Genomic DNA, 18,421 nt, shown 5'->3' on the forward strand with positions numbered 1-18,421 from the left:
AAAACAGTCATGATACTACAATGTAGAACTCTAAATTTTGTCCTTTTATTATTTCAGGATGTGTATTTTCCTTGCAGCTTACTAACATATTTTTCAACTATTTAACTGTAGTCTATCTTCATCAAGAAAGAAAAAAGAAAGTCATCTGCATTGATACTCACGACTCGCTTCTAAATCTGGCTAAGCATTCTCGTGGAGCAATTTTCTCGAGCCTACTTATGCCCTTCAGCAAAACTAATGGAAAGATCCTTTTTTTGTTTTTTGGTAGCTGCAGAATGTAATCCTGAGGTAAAGTAATTAATCTGAGTTTTTTTCGTGATACCAAATTTAGTTGTCTATTTTTATGTATATAATTTTCTCAAGGTCAGTGACTTTTGGTGAGTTTGGATAGGAGGTACGTTAGCTGTATGAGAGAATCCCATTTATTGAGGGTTCGTGGAGGTCGGATACGAGAGAATTGTAAGGTTCCTGTGGCCCATGATTTCTAAGCAATCAATTTACCATTTGTAAAAGTGACTTGCTAAGTTTTTCTTCCTTTTTTTTGTACTCGGAGAAACTGCTCCAGGTGCAGAGACCTAGCCGCACTGGCCCAGCCTGCTTTACTTACTACTGAATGATGACTATAATTCAAGCTATTTTTACCCCAGGGAGTCACCAAGTTTCCCCTTACACAGGGGGGTGATGCCCATGGGATTTGAACACGCCTGTCAAACGGTCTAGGCCCCATCTCACTGCACCAAACCCGGCTGGCTAAGTTTTGGCACCATTAAAAAAAGTTCATTTTTGTGTACCCTTTTAGAAATTAGAACTTTCGAAAAAATGTCAGCTAAAAATCATTTGTGTCAACATGATCTTGCTGTCCCACAGGAGACTGTAAATTTTGGAAGAAATCCCAAAATCATAGTTTGTCCAAACTGGCGTAGTGTAGATTTCTGCAGAATAGATAAGATTTAATAGCCATTCGGGAAATAATCAAAATACAAATTCAACATCTTCCAAGTCTTCCTAATAATAAGAATAGAACCCAACGCCACATTTCAACAAGATCCCAACCGAATGAAAGAGAACCAAAGAAATGTCATTCATTCGAATACTCTCAAAGCACTGCAAAGATTGACTAAATGATTATGGCATCAAATTTTTTGCCTGTTGCATTCTCAAAATCGCTGCCGTCCCAACACCGAATGCAATATTGCATTGGTTGTTTTGTGAATTTGATCACATAGATCTAATCTCTACAGTCCTTATAGCATAGAACAGGAATTAATTGAAGCGGTTTCACAATGAGAAAGCCCGATTCCAAGTGTGGGGCCTGCAAGAGTGACACCGTGTAGTAAAGCCCACCACTTCCAAGCTGTTAAATCCCCTGAGCTACTTTATTCACTCACCAGGGAGCCTATTGCTTCAGCCCTGCAGCAGGATGCACACCATGAGTATTAATCTCTTGACATCCTTAAGCTTGACCCCCTTAAGCCGACCCACCTAGCCAGGTGTGTGAAGCCCTTGTGAACAACCTGATCTGATACGGTTTGCTACTGTCAAACAGTCTCCTTTTGGGTCTTCAATCAGAGCCAGCTAATAAATCAACTAGCTCTGCGTTAAACAAAAATTGCTTGGTCCCAAGCAACCAAACAAGTTTTTCAATCTCACCCCAACAAGAGAAATTTTGTCAAAACTCTATATATAGTTGTCACAACTTTTTACGATATTCTGGACTACTTTAATCAAATACATAAACTATATTTTTTTCCTCATTTCTGTTCTTCAAAATGCAATTCCTTCAAATAAAGACATTGTTTCATTTGTCAAGCACCATGCTATACAAGGTTCAGATGGCGATCAGACAATGTTGAAGCCAGACATCATCAAACTGAACTTTTGCAGGAAACTGATTAAGATGACATTTTCTCAGCAATCAGATGCCCGAAATCATTGTCGAGCCTATAGATAATCAATCATGCCTGCATTGTATCATCATCCAATGCCTCTCTTGGAACTTCATTGAACATGTATTCACTCTGATATTCCATCAGGTACTGGGTTGACCTTTTGACATCAAGAAACAATTGATACACCCTGCTGATATCTTCCATCTCCACAATTTTCCCCTTGCGCCTCTGGCAGGCCAAAGAAGCAGAAGTGATCAAGTGAATTGCATACCTCAAAGATGTCTCGACACCGATTTTTGTCAACAGAACTTTGGCATCCTCAGACATGTCGACGTCCTCTTCTTGACTTCGAATGTCAAGAATCTTTCGGATCTCATCCTCTGAATATGGCTGTGTTGTAATGATCAGCAAGCGATCAAGAAAATCGATCGGAATGCCATGCGGTGACTTGTAATTTGTACCCCTGATCGTTGTAATGCCTCTATTGGTAGCAACGACCAATATGGGTGCCATTTCATTTTCCAATGCTCGGTTTAGAAAGGAAAAACATTCGATATCAAGCATGTGAACTTCATCAATGAACAGAACACCAGGGATAATTTCAGCCTTGCCTTCCTCTCTCCATTCTGCAACCTTTGTATCAATCTGCTCCCTTACCTCAGTACGGATTTCACCAGTGTCACCAGTGAATAGGGCTAGAAATCCCTGCGTTCTGAAATCAAAACCTTGATTGTCAGTAACAAAATAAAACTTGATTAGGGAAAAAAGATTGTATTAAAGTAGGCAATATAATTCTCTGTATAAAAAGTTGAAACACTTAACGGCCATTATAATCCAGGTCAATTTAGCGCTGAAGAGATGAAAAATTAATACACAAGCAGGATATACATGACAAGCTTGTCTTCAATTGCAAAGACATTTAGAGCTGCTATCCATTGAGATCCAACACATAACAGTTATGAAAATGTTCCTATATTATGGCTAAAGCTTTTATTAGGATACATTTTGTCAAGAATGGAGGTCTCAATTATTTAGCTATGTATGGTCACCATGCATAATGTTACTAGGATCTGAAAGTGGGGCAAATAAAACCAATATGCCTGATAACAATGCTGCAACCTACACCACAGGCAATGAGTGTAGCCAGGAGGTTACAATACCTCGAGTTGGACAATGCAGCAGACATGCATGATATGTGTGTGTAACACCAGCATCAACAGGAGAATGCAGACTATCTAGAGATACCTAGACAGTAGGGCTAACAACAAATTCATTAAAGCTCTCAGTACCACTAATCATAAATTACACCACTGTCTCTTTATATCCTATTTCAAATGCATGCACCATTGATCCATGATTTTTAGTTGTGCCCATGATCTGAAGTATATACATGAATCACTAGTTAGAGATGAAAAGAAGATACACATGAATTGTTACAGTCCAGACATGCCACGTGCCACTACAAGATAACTGTTGCTACCCAACATGCATTGAAGACCATCATTTAGGGGTATACCACTGACCGACTCAAGCATCAATTGCATACACTTGACTCAAGAAGATTTAAAACTTGCTCAAGCTTGTCCTAGCTTGCCTCAAGCACGTCATTTCTCTCATCTTTCACTTCCTAACTAAGCTGAGGCCGGCTTTGTCTGGCTTGGATAGTCATTTTTGAGTAGCCAAACCAAAAACATAGTTAGACTTGGCTAGAGCTCAAGCTTAGGCCACTACTACACACCTTAGATTGAGTTGCACTCCAAATCACATGGGTACGGGTGCGGGTACAGAGGGTCCGGCACAGTAATTCCAAAAAATGTGGGTAAAAGGACACTGCTATATATATATGACAAGATATTTCACATAAATACAAATTTCAAATAATCAAATTCCAACAGCAATAAATTAATCTAACATTTAACAACAAACAAGATTAATTTACTCAAAATTCAATAACAAGAATGAGGGGGAGGGGAGGTGGTAGGGTTTATTGGGGTCAAGGGGGGGGACCAAAATGGCCCCACCCTTTGACCCAGGTCAAAATACAAAAAAAGACTTATTTGGATCATGTTAGGTCAGCTCAGGGTTGGACCCGACCCAACACGTATCTGCACCATGTCCAGTACCCGTACTCGTGTCGACACAGGTATGGCAGGTGCATTGACATGTCTATGTTACATCAGCTCAAACAATCCAAGCTTAAGTTCAATCAAGGAATTGGGTTCAAACTTTAGCTAAGTCGCTCAGGCTCAACCAAACATCAAGCTAGAGATCAAGCAAGCTTTCTGGTAAAATTTATCCACCATATATGGGAACCTTTTGAAACAATTAATTCCTTTCATCAATAAAGTGAACTTCTGATTTCAGCAGCAAAGATTTGTGTTTGCCATTAAGCTGAACATCTAAGAAATCTATATAGTCTTTAGCAATAGAAAATTAAAGAGAAAGAGGAGAAATGGATGAAGAGAACAGATTCACAACTAAAGAAGAAAAAATCTACCCCCCCCCCCCAAAAAAAAAAAAACGAATGATTTTCAGATAAAACAGATGTTCTGATGAAGGGTCTTACTACATGGAAATCATCTGAAACAAATAACTCTCTTTAATCTCTAATTTGGACTGTAGAGATAACAATCGCAAAAGGTCATGAAGAAGAGTGGTTTCTGAGTTGTGTTAGGCCTGTTCTTTCATTCTGTGAAAGATAGGCAAATCATTTTCTAGACCATTAATGTAATAGAGATAGCTGGTCCACAACAAACAATAATGTACTCTAATACAAAAAACTGATCGATGTAATTAACTCGATGTAATATTGGATTAGAAATTGTAGTACATGCACCAACATATACTTTTTACTATAGAAAGAAAAGTGGCAGTACGCTGTATACATTAAGCATTTATATTATGAACACTAACCACTATCAAACTGAGCATACACTTAAGCTCTCAGTGCACTTATGCATGGGGGTCAACTTAGGCTTGGGAACATCAAAAGGCCTGAAGATTGTAACTTGTAAGCGAGAAGCTGACCAAGCCCAAGCTACTCATGAACAGTTTAGCTCATTTAAGAACAGTAGTTAAGACCAAGGTTGTAAGTACCGTATCGTTCGGGCCCAAAATAAAATCTGTATCGTATTGTATCATAAAAATTGTATTTTTTTATCAAAAAAATCTAAAAACATGAAAAATCAGAAAATACTAGCAAACGTTATAAAAAAATCATAACACATGAAACAATGATGAATTGCACAAAATACAACCATAACATCACATATTAAGCATTTATGTCTCTATGAGCTGCATAAGTCATTATCAAACATCAATTATCTCACAAGAACAATGCAAAATATTAAATATCTTGCAATTAAGAACATGCAACAAGACTCATACTTTCATATTACATAAACAAAAATATTATGACAATAGTGGCACTCGATTTTCAGTCAGTACCCATTATCATACCGGATCATCTAATGCCATCTTTGTTGGATGTGTAGAGTTTGATTTCTACCTTGATATAAATCTCCAATTTTTGCAGATCCAACTTCACGGTAAGTTGGCGGGGGATGCTGGGGAGCAACGCCCCTCGATGAAGAAATTTTTTTGGAAGGTAGCTTTGTAATTTTACTTATAACAAAGAGTTTTTATCTTAACACACTTCTTTGAGTGGAAAAGTGCTAAAAATGCACTTTTACTTTTGCAAACCACAAGAGCCCTCTCCCTTGTGCATGTATCGGCCTCCAAATTGCTTTCACGAGTCCTAGGGTGTGTGGATACCTTCTTAATGACTTCTACACAAATGAGGGAGTCAGCCCTCAAAAGGTCTTTAAAACCCAAAACTGAAAATTTATGATCCGGCCCTTTTTTAAGTGACCCTGCTTCGTACGGGCATGTATCGTACGATACATATGATAAAGCTACAATACACACTCATATCACGACATGAGTGTATCGTATTGATATTCCTTATAGCAATGATATGTATCGTACGATACATACAACATTGGTTAAGACATCCACGCATGGAATTGAGATCAATAATCAATCATTATCTAACCCTACCATCTTGTGGTTAGATTCTTGTCTTTATTTGGATCAGGTAAAATAGCTTGAATTATAGTCATCATTCAGTCTTAGTACTGTAGATGATGAATATTAGAATGCACTTAGTACTTCAAAAGTAACTATATGTTTCTATCTGACACATGTACAACTTGAATAATTCCACGAAGATTGCATTGGCTACAGTGTGGTTTGCTGAACCAAAACATTATTATATGCATTATCTTATTGTGATGTAAGCAGAATTCTGAATAATTCAAATATGAATTCCTTACTAGTTGCCTTGTCCAACATATGGCCATTTCCAGTCACGAGGATAGCACGACCCAAAAATAACCTATTTAAAATCTTATCATGGTGGTGGCTTGTGGACATTGGACTAGGCCAATAAGCATCAGATAGCCCACACAGAATGGGCCAGGTTTTGGCAAGAAGTTGGAGCATGAGCCCAATTACACATGGTCATGAGCCCAGGCTCGAGCAACTTGCTAACTGGGCCAAGCCCAATTCAGGAACCAAACTTTTTCCAAAAGGAACAATACGACCCAGCCAGCTTATATGGTTTAACAGCATTCTTAACCCGAAGCACAACCAACTCAAACATACTCCAGCTAGATAGTCTAGCAATTTAGACACCGCTTGGACCTAATTCCTCCCCAAACCCTACAAGGTATTGTGGATCCAGCAAGAACCGAGCCTGGTCAGGGCCAAGTTCAACCCTACAATGATGGCCAGAAGGGATATTAATAGGCAGATTTATTAACAGGCCAATGGTATATCTGTACTTAAGCTAAAGAAGCAGTAGAATTCAAATGAACAGAAACAGATCCTCCCAAGTGTTGTAAAAGACACATTTGCTGGCAAAATTAAAATCACTTGTACAATGCATCCCATGACCAATAAGCAAGCAACAACATAGATTTCAAGGTAGTGGGAGTATTCATAGGGCCCAAGGAGCACAAACCAAAGGAGAAGGTTATTGCAAATTAGACAAGCATCATTTATAGCCAATGGAGTAAATATCATATATAGCAGTAAATCAAATTTTTGCAAGATCTCTAACAATTTGTATTACCATATTGTACTTTAAAAGAAAAAACAGAAAACTGAGAAAATGGAAAATATAAATAAATAGCACAAGGAGAAAATAATTATAATAGATGGACCAACCATGGAAATATTAAATCATAGATAAAAGGTAAGCGAACAACAGCATTCAAAAACTTGTGTTAAGTAAATCTGATTTAAAGCAATCAAGATTGAGGAAAGTTACAATCAATAAATTACATCAAAGTACACATAATCAAGATAAACAATGACCAAAATCCACCCCTTTGTGTCGTGTAACTTCAAACCATTTATATTAGGGTGTGTTTCATTGCTCAGCCGTGAATCTAAGATTCAAGGATTGGAGATATGCATATTCCTGGCCTAACACACCTCTCTCTCTCTCTCTCTCTCTCTCTCTCTCTCTCTCTGTGTGTGTGTGTGTGTGTGTGGCCATAGGTCCATCTACCACTACTAAAAATTGAATCTAAAATCCCCAATTTGGGGTGGATATCGGATTCAGCATTCATAACTTGGGTTTCGGCATGGGATCCACGCCGAAATCAATACAGGGTTATGGGATCTGAGGTCTTCAAACACCCTTAATGCTATGTCACACGGACTCTTCTAACAGGTCACCGCACCCACATCGCATCCGCACCCAGGCGAGTGCGACACTTGGACACAGCTTCCTTTGTATTAGGTAAAGTCAACCGCACTGAGGTCCATTTCTATCCAAAAGTAGATTCAGTTAACCCTAATCAAGTCTATATATATATATATATATATATATATATATATATATATATATATATATATATATATATATATATATATATATATATATATATATATCCTCCCCGCACCCCCGCACCCAAGTTTTTTTAAAGTGTCGTACCCGTACCCGTACCCACATCTGCACCCGCACCCGCACCTATGTGACATAGCCTTAATGTTAGCAGCCTGTCTTCAACAGTCAGCATCTTCAAAAGCAATGGCATCTGAGATCTTTGTTTTTTATAGGGCCCTCCTCACACTGATTTTCATTGGAGAACAAAAGAGCACAAAAGGACATCTCTCTCAGAGTAAAGAAAGGTAAAAGACTTCAAGCCAACCCAAGCTGGCTTGAAGTGAACTGCTCTCACGTTGCCTTGTGAGCCAGCTAACCAGCCATTTTCAATGAAGTTGTTGTCCAGCCTGGACAACAACTTTATTTGAAGTACTAGTAACCAAATGGGGAATCCAATGGCTATTAATGTTGTACCACCATAATATGGTGGTGTGTGTGTGTGTATTCACCGTTTTGAAGATCTTACACACACATAATCTTCATCATCCCCTTCATTTTTCCCCATTTAGCTTTTATGGTTCTATTTTTGGTGGCAACAAACATCCATTTCAACCTCTTATTCCTTCAGCTACATAAGGGGGAAGGAACACAATATTGGTCACCATTTGTATGAGTTCTTAAATATTACATGACCTTTTGTGCTCTTCATATCACTTTAAAGAAGGTATTCAAATTACCTATTATCATTTGGCTTCAATGGATTTTATTTCTTTCATCATCATTTGTAACTTGGGATATCAAAAAAGCTAGCAGCTGAGAAAGATCTAAGTGTCATTATTTCCAACAAGGCTAGAGTTCCAAAGTACTCATTATTATTCAGCAAGTCCTTAAGGAAAATTCAACAAAAGTCTTTAAAATTCTAACCTTCGTATATGATACCCTAGCAATAATGCAATCTAGCACCCTTCTCCACAAAACAACAGGCGAAAAAACTAACACAAAGGGACTGAGATCATAAAAAATAAGCTAGAGCCTAGAGATGTAGTTGTGACCATGTCTGAAGCAGGTCCAACCATGTCTGAATCATTTTATCTTAGTCTTCTTGCCTTCAAAAATAATTATTTTTAAGCCACCTTCAAAGACAGTAAATGTCATAGATGTTAGGCTTAAATTTTGTTAGAAAAAAACATAACAGATTATCGTCAGCAAACAGAATCCAAATCAACTGAGAAATAAATAAGGCAGGAAAAGAAAAACTTACAAATTGACAGTGGAATATGTCATACTTGTAATACACTGGAACCCACCATAAAGACAAAGAGAAATAACTGCACCCTAATTCCCTGCCGTATGGTTTGTGCCAAACCAGTGAACAACTGAACAGAAATTTGATAGCAAGCAAGCAAAGAATGGAAAAGTCTAATAGGCTTCAAATAATCCACCAGTCCTATGATTAAGCAAAAGAAACAAAATTTGATTGTGATGCCCAAAAACCACTCTATCAACTTTCACATGCCCACATGGCCTCTACAGTTCTTCCTGTTAAAAAACTACTACGCATTCCTCTGGGCATTGTATCTACCATCCATTAGAGTTACATTCTCAGGTACCCTACTAAAAAGCAAAGTATGCTAAAGAGACCTCTTCAACTTAATCATTTTAAAACGTCAGTCAATACTTTAAACCTCTTTGTTGGCTATACGATTGATATCTGAAAAGGTTCTTGAGTAGGCTTTGCCCATCTCTTTAACATAACCTATCATCCCTCCCATAGAGTTGAGGCATACACATGAGCTTTCTTGTAAACATTTCACTGTTCTAAAGCATGAAGGGGGCTTAAAATTCTGAGACCACAGCCCCTGTAAATCTGTTATAGTGATCCAATGGTATCTCATAGTTCATTTGTTTCAGCTTCATAAGTCTTATCAAACATGGAAAGAAAACACATTTTCTGGGGTACCACCCATCTCCAAAAGAGTGAAGCCAAGCTTCTCCATTAAGAAGGCTCTTTGTTGTCCAACAGATCAAGTAAACAACAGCAACATGGAATGCTGGAATCTTTGTTGTACTTAAACTCATATCAGGGCTTACTACAAACTCATGCTGGCGACCACCCAAGCAAAACGCCGCGTTATGAACTAAAAGATTCTGGTTCTGTTAGTTTCACCCCAACAAAACACTATCTACTAAACTTATCTCAAGAAAAAGTATGCTACGAAAAGAGAAGCAAAAGAAGAGAGCATTATCACATTAATCATAAGTAGAGCGAGCGAGCGAGCGAGCAAGCAAGCATAAAGAGAGTGAGAGATACGGCATCGGAACGATGAACCCGACCTGCTGTTGATGACATCGATCTCATGAAGCGTGACGCAATGCACCACCTCCTTCCGCTTCTGGAGCTCCCCGTCGGGGCACTGCACGAACTTTGTGTGCGGGCCCATGGCGTCGTAGTCCTTCGACCTCGTGAAGGACCTCCCGAGCTTCGTGATCTTCCCGGACGACTTGTCGATGACGATGATGTCCCCGCTCTGGACCTTATCCCTGTTGAGGGCCTCGATCATCTTGGCGCCGAGGTCGTAGACGGTCTCCATCTCGGTGGTCTTAAGGGTGAGCTTGCCGGTCTTGGATGCAGTGCCAGCGACGGCGGGGCGGTCGATCTGGAGTTCGACGACCTCTCCCTCGATGATCTCAGTCTCCTCCTTGATGCGGACGCCGATGGCCTTGCGGAAGGACTGCATGAGGGCCTCGGTCTTGCTCATCTCGAGGGAGAAGAGCTCGCTTCCGGCCAGCATGGCGAAGGGGGTCTCCTGGCCGAGCGCCTTGGCCATGCCCATGGCGATGGCGGTCTTTCCCGTCCCGGGCTGCCCCGCCAGGAGGACACCGCGGCCGGCAATCTTGCCCTCGCGGATCATCTGGACGATGACGCCGGCGGCTTTGCGGGCGGAGTGCTGGCCCACCATTCCCTCCGAGACGTTGCGGGGCTCCAGGGCGTCGTCCAGCCCCAGTCCCCTTATGTGCGAGTGCGCTCCAATGCGCTCCACCCGCGTCAGGTCCCTCATCTCCGACAGCTTCAGTTCCGCCATTGCTAAACACGCCTGGCCCTGGCCCTTGGTTGGAAGAGAGAGAGAGAGAGGTCCCCTCCCTCAAATAAACGAAGGGTTTTTATAAAACCCTACGAGTGTTTGGGATTAAATTGATAGCGCTAAAGATATTTTGGGAGAGGGTTAGCTACATCGCTTCATGGGGAGGGGGGTTTCTCAACCATCACGTATATAAGCACATCCCCATCAGCATCAAATTTGGCATGTTGATTGCTAAGACTTAAGTGCTTTTTCTTGCTATTTTCGTTAGGAAATGACGGTTCAAGAAAATAACAAAAATGTCTTTCATTAAAAAAAATGGCGGTTTAAAAAAAAGATAAAAATATCTTTTGTTCAGAAAGTCAAAGATGATGTTAACTCTTTAAAATTCAAACAACTAAATAAACATGAAACACTCACTTTTTCTTTTTCGTTTGAACTTTTCGTCCTCATTTTCTGCTTCTTCCTTCTCTGTGAAACATTGTATTAAAGGAGGCAAAGAGCCGACGATCCGATGGTGATCGTGATCCTCTTTCTGCTAATAGTGATCAAAATGATGTCCTCGTTCAGCGGGCAACCGACTGCGACGGTCCCTCCGCAACTTTTGAAGAACACCTACAACAGAATCTTCCTCCAATACACCTACAACGGAGTCTTTCAAAGTACAATCTGTTTATCCTTATGTCGGCAATACTTCCGATCAGGGCTATGCTTTCCAGGGCACCCTGACGCTGCTCAATACGAGTGTTCTCACCCTCAAGTCTTAACGAGCATTCATCAGGTTCTAGCACTGTGAAGTCCTCGTCTCGACCTCCGACGTTGTGCTCTCCGATAGGACCCACCTCCCTGCCAAATCAATGGCAAATCGCTATATCGAGTAGCGATTTACAAAAATCTCATAGCAACAATAAATGACAAATCACGATGCGATTTTCATAGCGATTTACAAAAATCTCATAGCGAAAATAAATGGCAAATTGCTATGTCATTTTCGTAAATCGCATAGCGAAAAAAAAAAAATTTGTTAAATTGAGTAGCGATTTACTAAAATCAAGGGAAAAGGTGTTATGAAAACCTCGAGCAAGAAATAACCGAAGAAAACATATGAGTGTCACAATCAAACAAAACACTTTATTGCTCTTTTTCGACAATTATAAGTTGAACCATGCTACAGTCAGTGTGTAGGTCAGTCGGTGCTTGATGAATCAATGTAGGATCATCTGCTGGATGTGCACAGATGCAAAAAGAGAAGGGAGAGAGAGGGTTGATGTTCATGACCTTCTTCAAGAGAGATTTCTTTCTCGGATAATCCTGCAGTGCAGTGATTGAGTCTTAAATAACCATCTTCGGGGTACTTAAGTCTTTGCAATCGCTCTTTTTCTAGAATCGTCGTTTTATGGCACCAATGGAGGAAAGGGTACTTAAGCCTTTGCAACCACACCGAACTCCGACGCTATCTGATGCTGACAAACATGGGGATACAAGCCATCTCCGTGAGGGGATGAAGGGCATGAAACGGGATGGGGGCAGGGATGAAGGTTAAAATCCATCTCCGTGAGGGGATGGAGGCGGGAATGAACTTAAGTTTTCCCCCGCCCCACCCCGTCCTGATTCCTGCTTTGCCCCGCCCCATCCCCAATCTTTTAAAGGGATGACAATAGACCGAGGGGAAAGCCTCACCTCACCCCCGTTTAGACCGGAGATGGCAGACATATAACGGGGATAGAGGCAAGGGTGAAGATTAAAATCCATTCTCGTGCAAGGGTGAAGGCGAGGATGAAAGTTCAGATTTTGAGATGGAGCGGGGGTGAAGTCCTTGTCCCCCGCCCCAGTCCACCGCCATCCCTAAGTGCAAAGCAAGGGTAAGGCATAAATTGGCATGGCTCACATATGTGGCAAGTCACAAGAACAGTGAAGAGCAACTGGTTGCAGTTGAGGAACAGACAATACTCTTGGCGTGAAGGTAGTGCAACATGGGGGTAGTGTTGCAGGCCTGAAACCGCCTAGCTGTTTAGTGGCTGGCGGTTGCGGATAGGTGGCATGCAGGAACTCAAAGTGTGGATGTGGCATGACAGTGGTACGCCAACTGTGCGTATATGTTAGTTTCTGTAACTATGACATGTATAAGCCTAGTGCTTATACTTAACAGAGTTACTGGAAGAGCAATTTCACATGGAGAAGCGTGCTTTCTTGAAATGTGAAAGTTGCTTAGCATTTGGATTATTGCACATAAATTCATGCTTTTACATTTTACATTTTATATTTCAATTAAATGTTGAGCTTTAACAAAAGTTATGTAAATCATGATTACAGTCTAATGCTCTAAGTGCTATAACTATGGTGTCTGGCATGCTAAAATTTTGGTTTGTAGATTATTCTTAGCTTGTTTACTTACATTTATTTTGGTATGATTCTATGAACATAGCCACAAACAGTTTGGTAATGATAGTGTTACAAATAGTAAAATAGTACGATTTTGAAGGTTGGATGCATATAAAGGCATGCCGTTTAGCATCCTATTGTACTCATGTTATACAGAGTCTTTAGACTCATGCATATACTTTTGTGATGTAGGTATATTTGCTTGTTTTTTGTTTCACTAATGACTCACAAATTGTGATCTCGAGGATGATTCTTTTTGCAATTTAGAGCATGAATATGCTATTGGTGTTTACAATGAGAATAACAAAAATAATGAGTTTGATTGTTCATATGAGTTTGAGGAAGAAGAAGAAAATTATTTTGATGAGAAATATGAAGAAGAATATGAATTAAATGGGTACTATGATTAAAATGACCCAAAACCACTTAGCATGCATAAAACAACAGTGCTATGGCACCATGTATGGAAACAAAAGAAAAGTGGGCAAGAAAAATGTGAAACTCATGTTTTTATGTGCAGACACTGCAAAAATATTTATCATGGGTCATATACTCGAGTATTTGCACATCTAATAGGAGTTCTAAAGGAAAATAGTGTTGAGATTGCCTTTTCTTCTATAGTTGCAAAAATAAAGAGTTAGCAAGAAAAATTAAGAGGTAAGTTCGATGAGTGAAAGTTTCATCAAGCACATTTGAGTTGAAAATATCAAGAATTGAAAAACCGAAGTCTTGTATAACTATTACATTTTCTTTTGCATCTATTGAAAGCTAAAGCACAATTGATATTTATAATAACTTTAAAAAGGTAGAAAGAAATGATATAGATTATAAAATTATTAAGCTTTTATGTGCAAATGACATATCTTTCAATGTGTTTCGATCATCGTATTGGGAAGAGATAATATCAACAATTAGTAAAGTGCTTGGTTATAAGTAGAGGTGTTAATGGGTTAGGTTTGGTTCGGACCTAGGTGGAACTAGATTTTCGGGTATGGTATCAGGTCTGAACCCGAGTCTAATCAGATCTACTATAAGAGAAACCATACCTGGACCCAATAAGAACTACATGAACCAGACCTGGACCATACCCAATAAAACAATATATTTTTTTATCATTTTTACATTGAAAATTTGTAGATCTTAATCAAAACTCAGGTCAGGCTCGGGTTTGTTATAAAATTTCACAAACTATACTCAGGTCCATGTATTAATCGAATCTTCGGGTCCAGACCAGGGTCTTAATCAGATCTTATTTGTCACCATACACGAACCCTATAGGGTTTGGTCCAGGTAAACCCAACCTGTTGACACCCCTAAATATAAGCTCAAATAATGTTGCTTGACAATAAGGAGTATGTATATAGAGAGTTAAGTGAATTTCGAGAAAAGTTTGAGGAGTTTAGAGTTTCCATTGTCTCATATAATTAGATAAATATAAAGAACAAGCACCTAATAAATATACTTGCATCAAATGTTTTTGGGTTGATGTTCTTATATATAAGTGACTTTTCTAATGTCTAACAGTTGGTTGCAACTATTGCTGAGTTTTTAAAGACTAATTTAAAATGGTGAGGCCTTATAATATAATGCAAGTGATTACAGACAATGCATCATATTGCAAGTTAGCTGATGAAGAATTGACACAAATATACAAGTATATTTTTTGATTACCTTGTGTTGTGCACACCCTCAATTTGATATTAAAAAATTTATTATGTGAGTTTCAATAGTTAGGAGAGACATATTTGCAAAGTAAAAAAAATGTAAAATATATCACAATTATTCTAAAGCATTAGTGATATTTAAAAGTAATAAAAATTGAAGGTAATAAAGAATGCAAAAACAAGGTTTGCTTCACATTATACTACTCTGAAGCGCTTGCTTGATGTAAGGGAGAGCTTGAGACTTACATTCATGTCAGATAGATAAAGTGAGTACAAGCAATCATGAATTGATGAGACTACGAAAATGAAGGCTATTATGATAGAAAAAACATTTTTGATAAAGAATACTAGAATTCTGTTTGTTTAATATTATTGATCATAAAACTCATCTACTAGATGATCAAATTCTGTGATCAGGAAGGCCCTATAATTGGTGAAGTGTATAAAGGAATTGACAATATATTGGGGGAGATAAAAAATAATCTAAAAGGACAACTAGATTTTTATGAAAAGATTTATAAGATTGTCTCTAATAGATGTATAGAATGAATGTGCCCCTCCATAGTCTAGCTCAAATGCCTACTCTAAAATATTATGAGTCAGAGTATCTCAAGATCCCATCTCCATGAGGGGTCAAATGAGTTTCTTCTAATAAATTTTTATTATATATATTTAATAAAGTTTAAACTTCAAATTTTAACGATTAAATTATTTTATTCTTTCATTTGCATTTTCTTGTTATAGCTAAACAATCTTTTTCTTTTCTGCAGAAAAAGACAATGATATCTTAGATGGTGTAATACTCGCGCTTAAAGTCATACATGCTAAAAATAAAGAACTCTGTTCACTTTATAGGTTATAACTTATGGCTTTTGCATCAAAAGGTGAAAGATTTATCCAGAATACAACAAGAATAAATACACGAAATCCTACAATGTCAGTCCTTAATTGGTGGTATTTTTATAATAGTGATACGTCTGAGTTGAGAGCATTAACCATTAAGGTTCTATCTCAACCCATTAGTATATCTTCTGCAAAAAGAGTGTAGAGCACCTATAGCTACAATTATAATGTTAAAAGAAATAAGCTTAATGAACATCATGTTGATACCTTGGTGTATATTCATTCAAATCTTTGATTGATTGATAGTTATAATTAAAGTATTTTATACGTTTGTTTTGATATCTTGCAAAATATTTATGTATCATTTATTATTTGTTAAAGATCATATTTTATATTCTTATTATAAAAAGGTGCAATAATCACTACAAAGAAGGACCTAGTCGAAAATGAGATATCAATCTGGAACTTTCTATAATAGAAGAAACTACGTTGAGATTAGAAGACATGCGTTGAAGATATTTGGATGATAGTGCACAACAATCAAGTACTATTTATAAATCCAGAACCAAAGATGCACAACCAATAGCTCTATTGCCTCTGATAATCATACGTACAGATGAGGTTAAAGAGGATAACTATTAATCCAATAGAGCTAAAAGAAGTAATATACAAAAGTGACCATCTGTTTTCCACGATCGAATTGATCGTTTCTATAGCAAAAAACATAGGCAAGGTATGTGTTATGCATCTTGTGTTTTTTTATTTTCACATTCTTATATATATATATATATATTATATTTTAAATTAAGGTTTTTCAATATTTTAAGTTTTTAACATATTCATTATAAGAAATGAAGGAAGGAACAGAGGGTGTGGAGGATGTGAAGATCCAACAAGTTCTTCTAAATCTATTGCTAACCTAAAGGGAGAGATAAAGATTGTTGGCAATGAAATGAACTCTTAGATTCTTGATTATTCTTTTGATTATGTAGTTGGAGTGGTCCAACTTAGAAACTCTTATCTTGCTTTGCCCGTTTGGCAGTGACTTTTTTGTCATGGACTTGTAATATTTTGTTGGTTTAATTTTAGTACTATGTACTTTTATTTTGAAGTTTGCATGATGAAATAAAGTAGTGGATTGTGTTAATTTTAAAGTTTAAAGTTTATACTTTAAACTTTTAAATGCTTGAAATTAAATTATGTTTTTACTTTTTAGTGCTTAAATGTGTAAATTTGTTTTGTGCACTTAAAAATTGATTATGTAGTTGGTGTAGTCCAACTTAGAAACTCTTTTAGTTTATTGATTTCTTATTTTCTATCTTACAAAGATCACAACATCAAATAAGTAATTTGATTCATTTCTTCAAAAGGTATACTTCTTAATCAATTTTATTAGTTTTCTTAATGTTATTTATTAAATGCTTGTATGCATTTGTTAAATGGTTGCAATAAGAATATGAATTATGGTTTTTTCTTGATGCATTATTTATTAAATGCTTACAAGTTATAACAGAATGCATTTGTTAAATAATTGCAACATGAATATAAATTATGGATCTTTTTTATGTATTGTTTATTAAATGATTACAACATGATATATTTGTTAAATAGTTGCAACATAAATATGAATTCTGAATTCTACTTGATATATTATTTATTAAATGCTTGCAACAAACGTATTTGTCAAATGGTTGCACTTTTCATATATGATTCAATTTTTAGGTACTTATGTTTTATTTTTTCAATGATCACATAAATCTTATATTTTGGTAAGTTAGAAAAATATAATTGCATTTTTGCTTTTTTTTTATTTATATTCGCTTCTCACTTGAATCCTAGGTCATTTCCTTCTTCATTCTTCCTTTTTAATCCTGGTTTACTTCTGATTCTCTTCCCTTCTCGCTTTCGAGATGATTCTCAGTTTGCTTCTAAGTTATCCCGCACTTCCTACTTCCTAAAATTTTGAAAGTGCTTCACTTCCTATTTTCGCTTCTCTCTCCTACTTCCTTGACTGACAACTATAATACTTAAGCACCAATTTAGTTCTTTGTTGGGAAGTTCTGAAAAAATTGGCTATGTAAAGTGGTAATAAAGTAGGTTGTGTGCCCTTGTGAACTTGGTTAGTATTTGTGCTTATGTGTTGACCCCTTATGAATGAGAGTGTCTTTCGCAAATAGAACTGCAAGTGCTTTGTGCTAGGGTTCTCAGTCCCTTCAGTGTCTCAATGTAGCTATAAGTGTGTAGCTAGGCAAAAGGTTATTGTATCTCCCTTAGTGTTCACATGCATGAAAAAGTATTATGTGATAGTTGATATCAAAGCACATATTGATAGTGGGGATCAAAGAGTTGCGTGAGATTACCATAAAGATGGAAGCCCAACTCGCGATAATCACACTCTCACTCAAGCACTTGGTTGAATGGAGGCCTTGGAGGCCCAAGCTCGTGAACTCGTTGTGTACTTTGACACATGCATGGAAGAGGGGGAATGCACATTCAATTGTCGAAGTGTTGCAAGAGGACATATCAATGCTTAAGCGTGTGATGGGGGACAACGCTAAACCAAAGACCTAAAAGAGAAGGTACCAGAGCCCAAAGGATTCAATGGCACCTATAGCTCGAAGGAACTCAAAAAGTTCCCGTGGAATATTGAATTATATTTCAAGGTTG

The 18,421-nt window shown here is 37.7% G+C and overlaps 1 protein-coding gene across 1 annotated transcript; it reads right to left on the reverse strand.

Moving 5' to 3' along the window:
- Positions 1–1,685: 1,685 nt before the first annotated feature.
- Positions 1,686–10,927, reverse strand: LOC149829738 (uncharacterized). Its single transcript, XM_090015612.1, has 2 exons — positions 10,120–10,927; positions 1,686–2,601 (listed from the first exon to the last, which is right to left on the reverse strand). The coding sequence occupies exons 1-2, from the start codon at positions 10,866–10,868 to the stop codon at positions 1,956–1,958; spliced, it is 1,395 nt and encodes a 464-aa protein (XP_089871738.1). The 5' UTR covers positions 10,869–10,927; the 3' UTR covers positions 1,686–1,955.
- Between the last annotated feature and the right edge of the window lie 7,494 nt (positions 10,928–18,421).

This window comes from Nuphar pumila, chromosome 8, assembly GCF_984573655.1.
Source record: "Nuphar pumila chromosome 8, dmNupPumi1.hap1.1, whole genome shotgun sequence".
NCBI classification, from domain to species: Eukaryota; Viridiplantae; Streptophyta; class Magnoliopsida; order Nymphaeales; family Nymphaeaceae; genus Nuphar; species Nuphar pumila.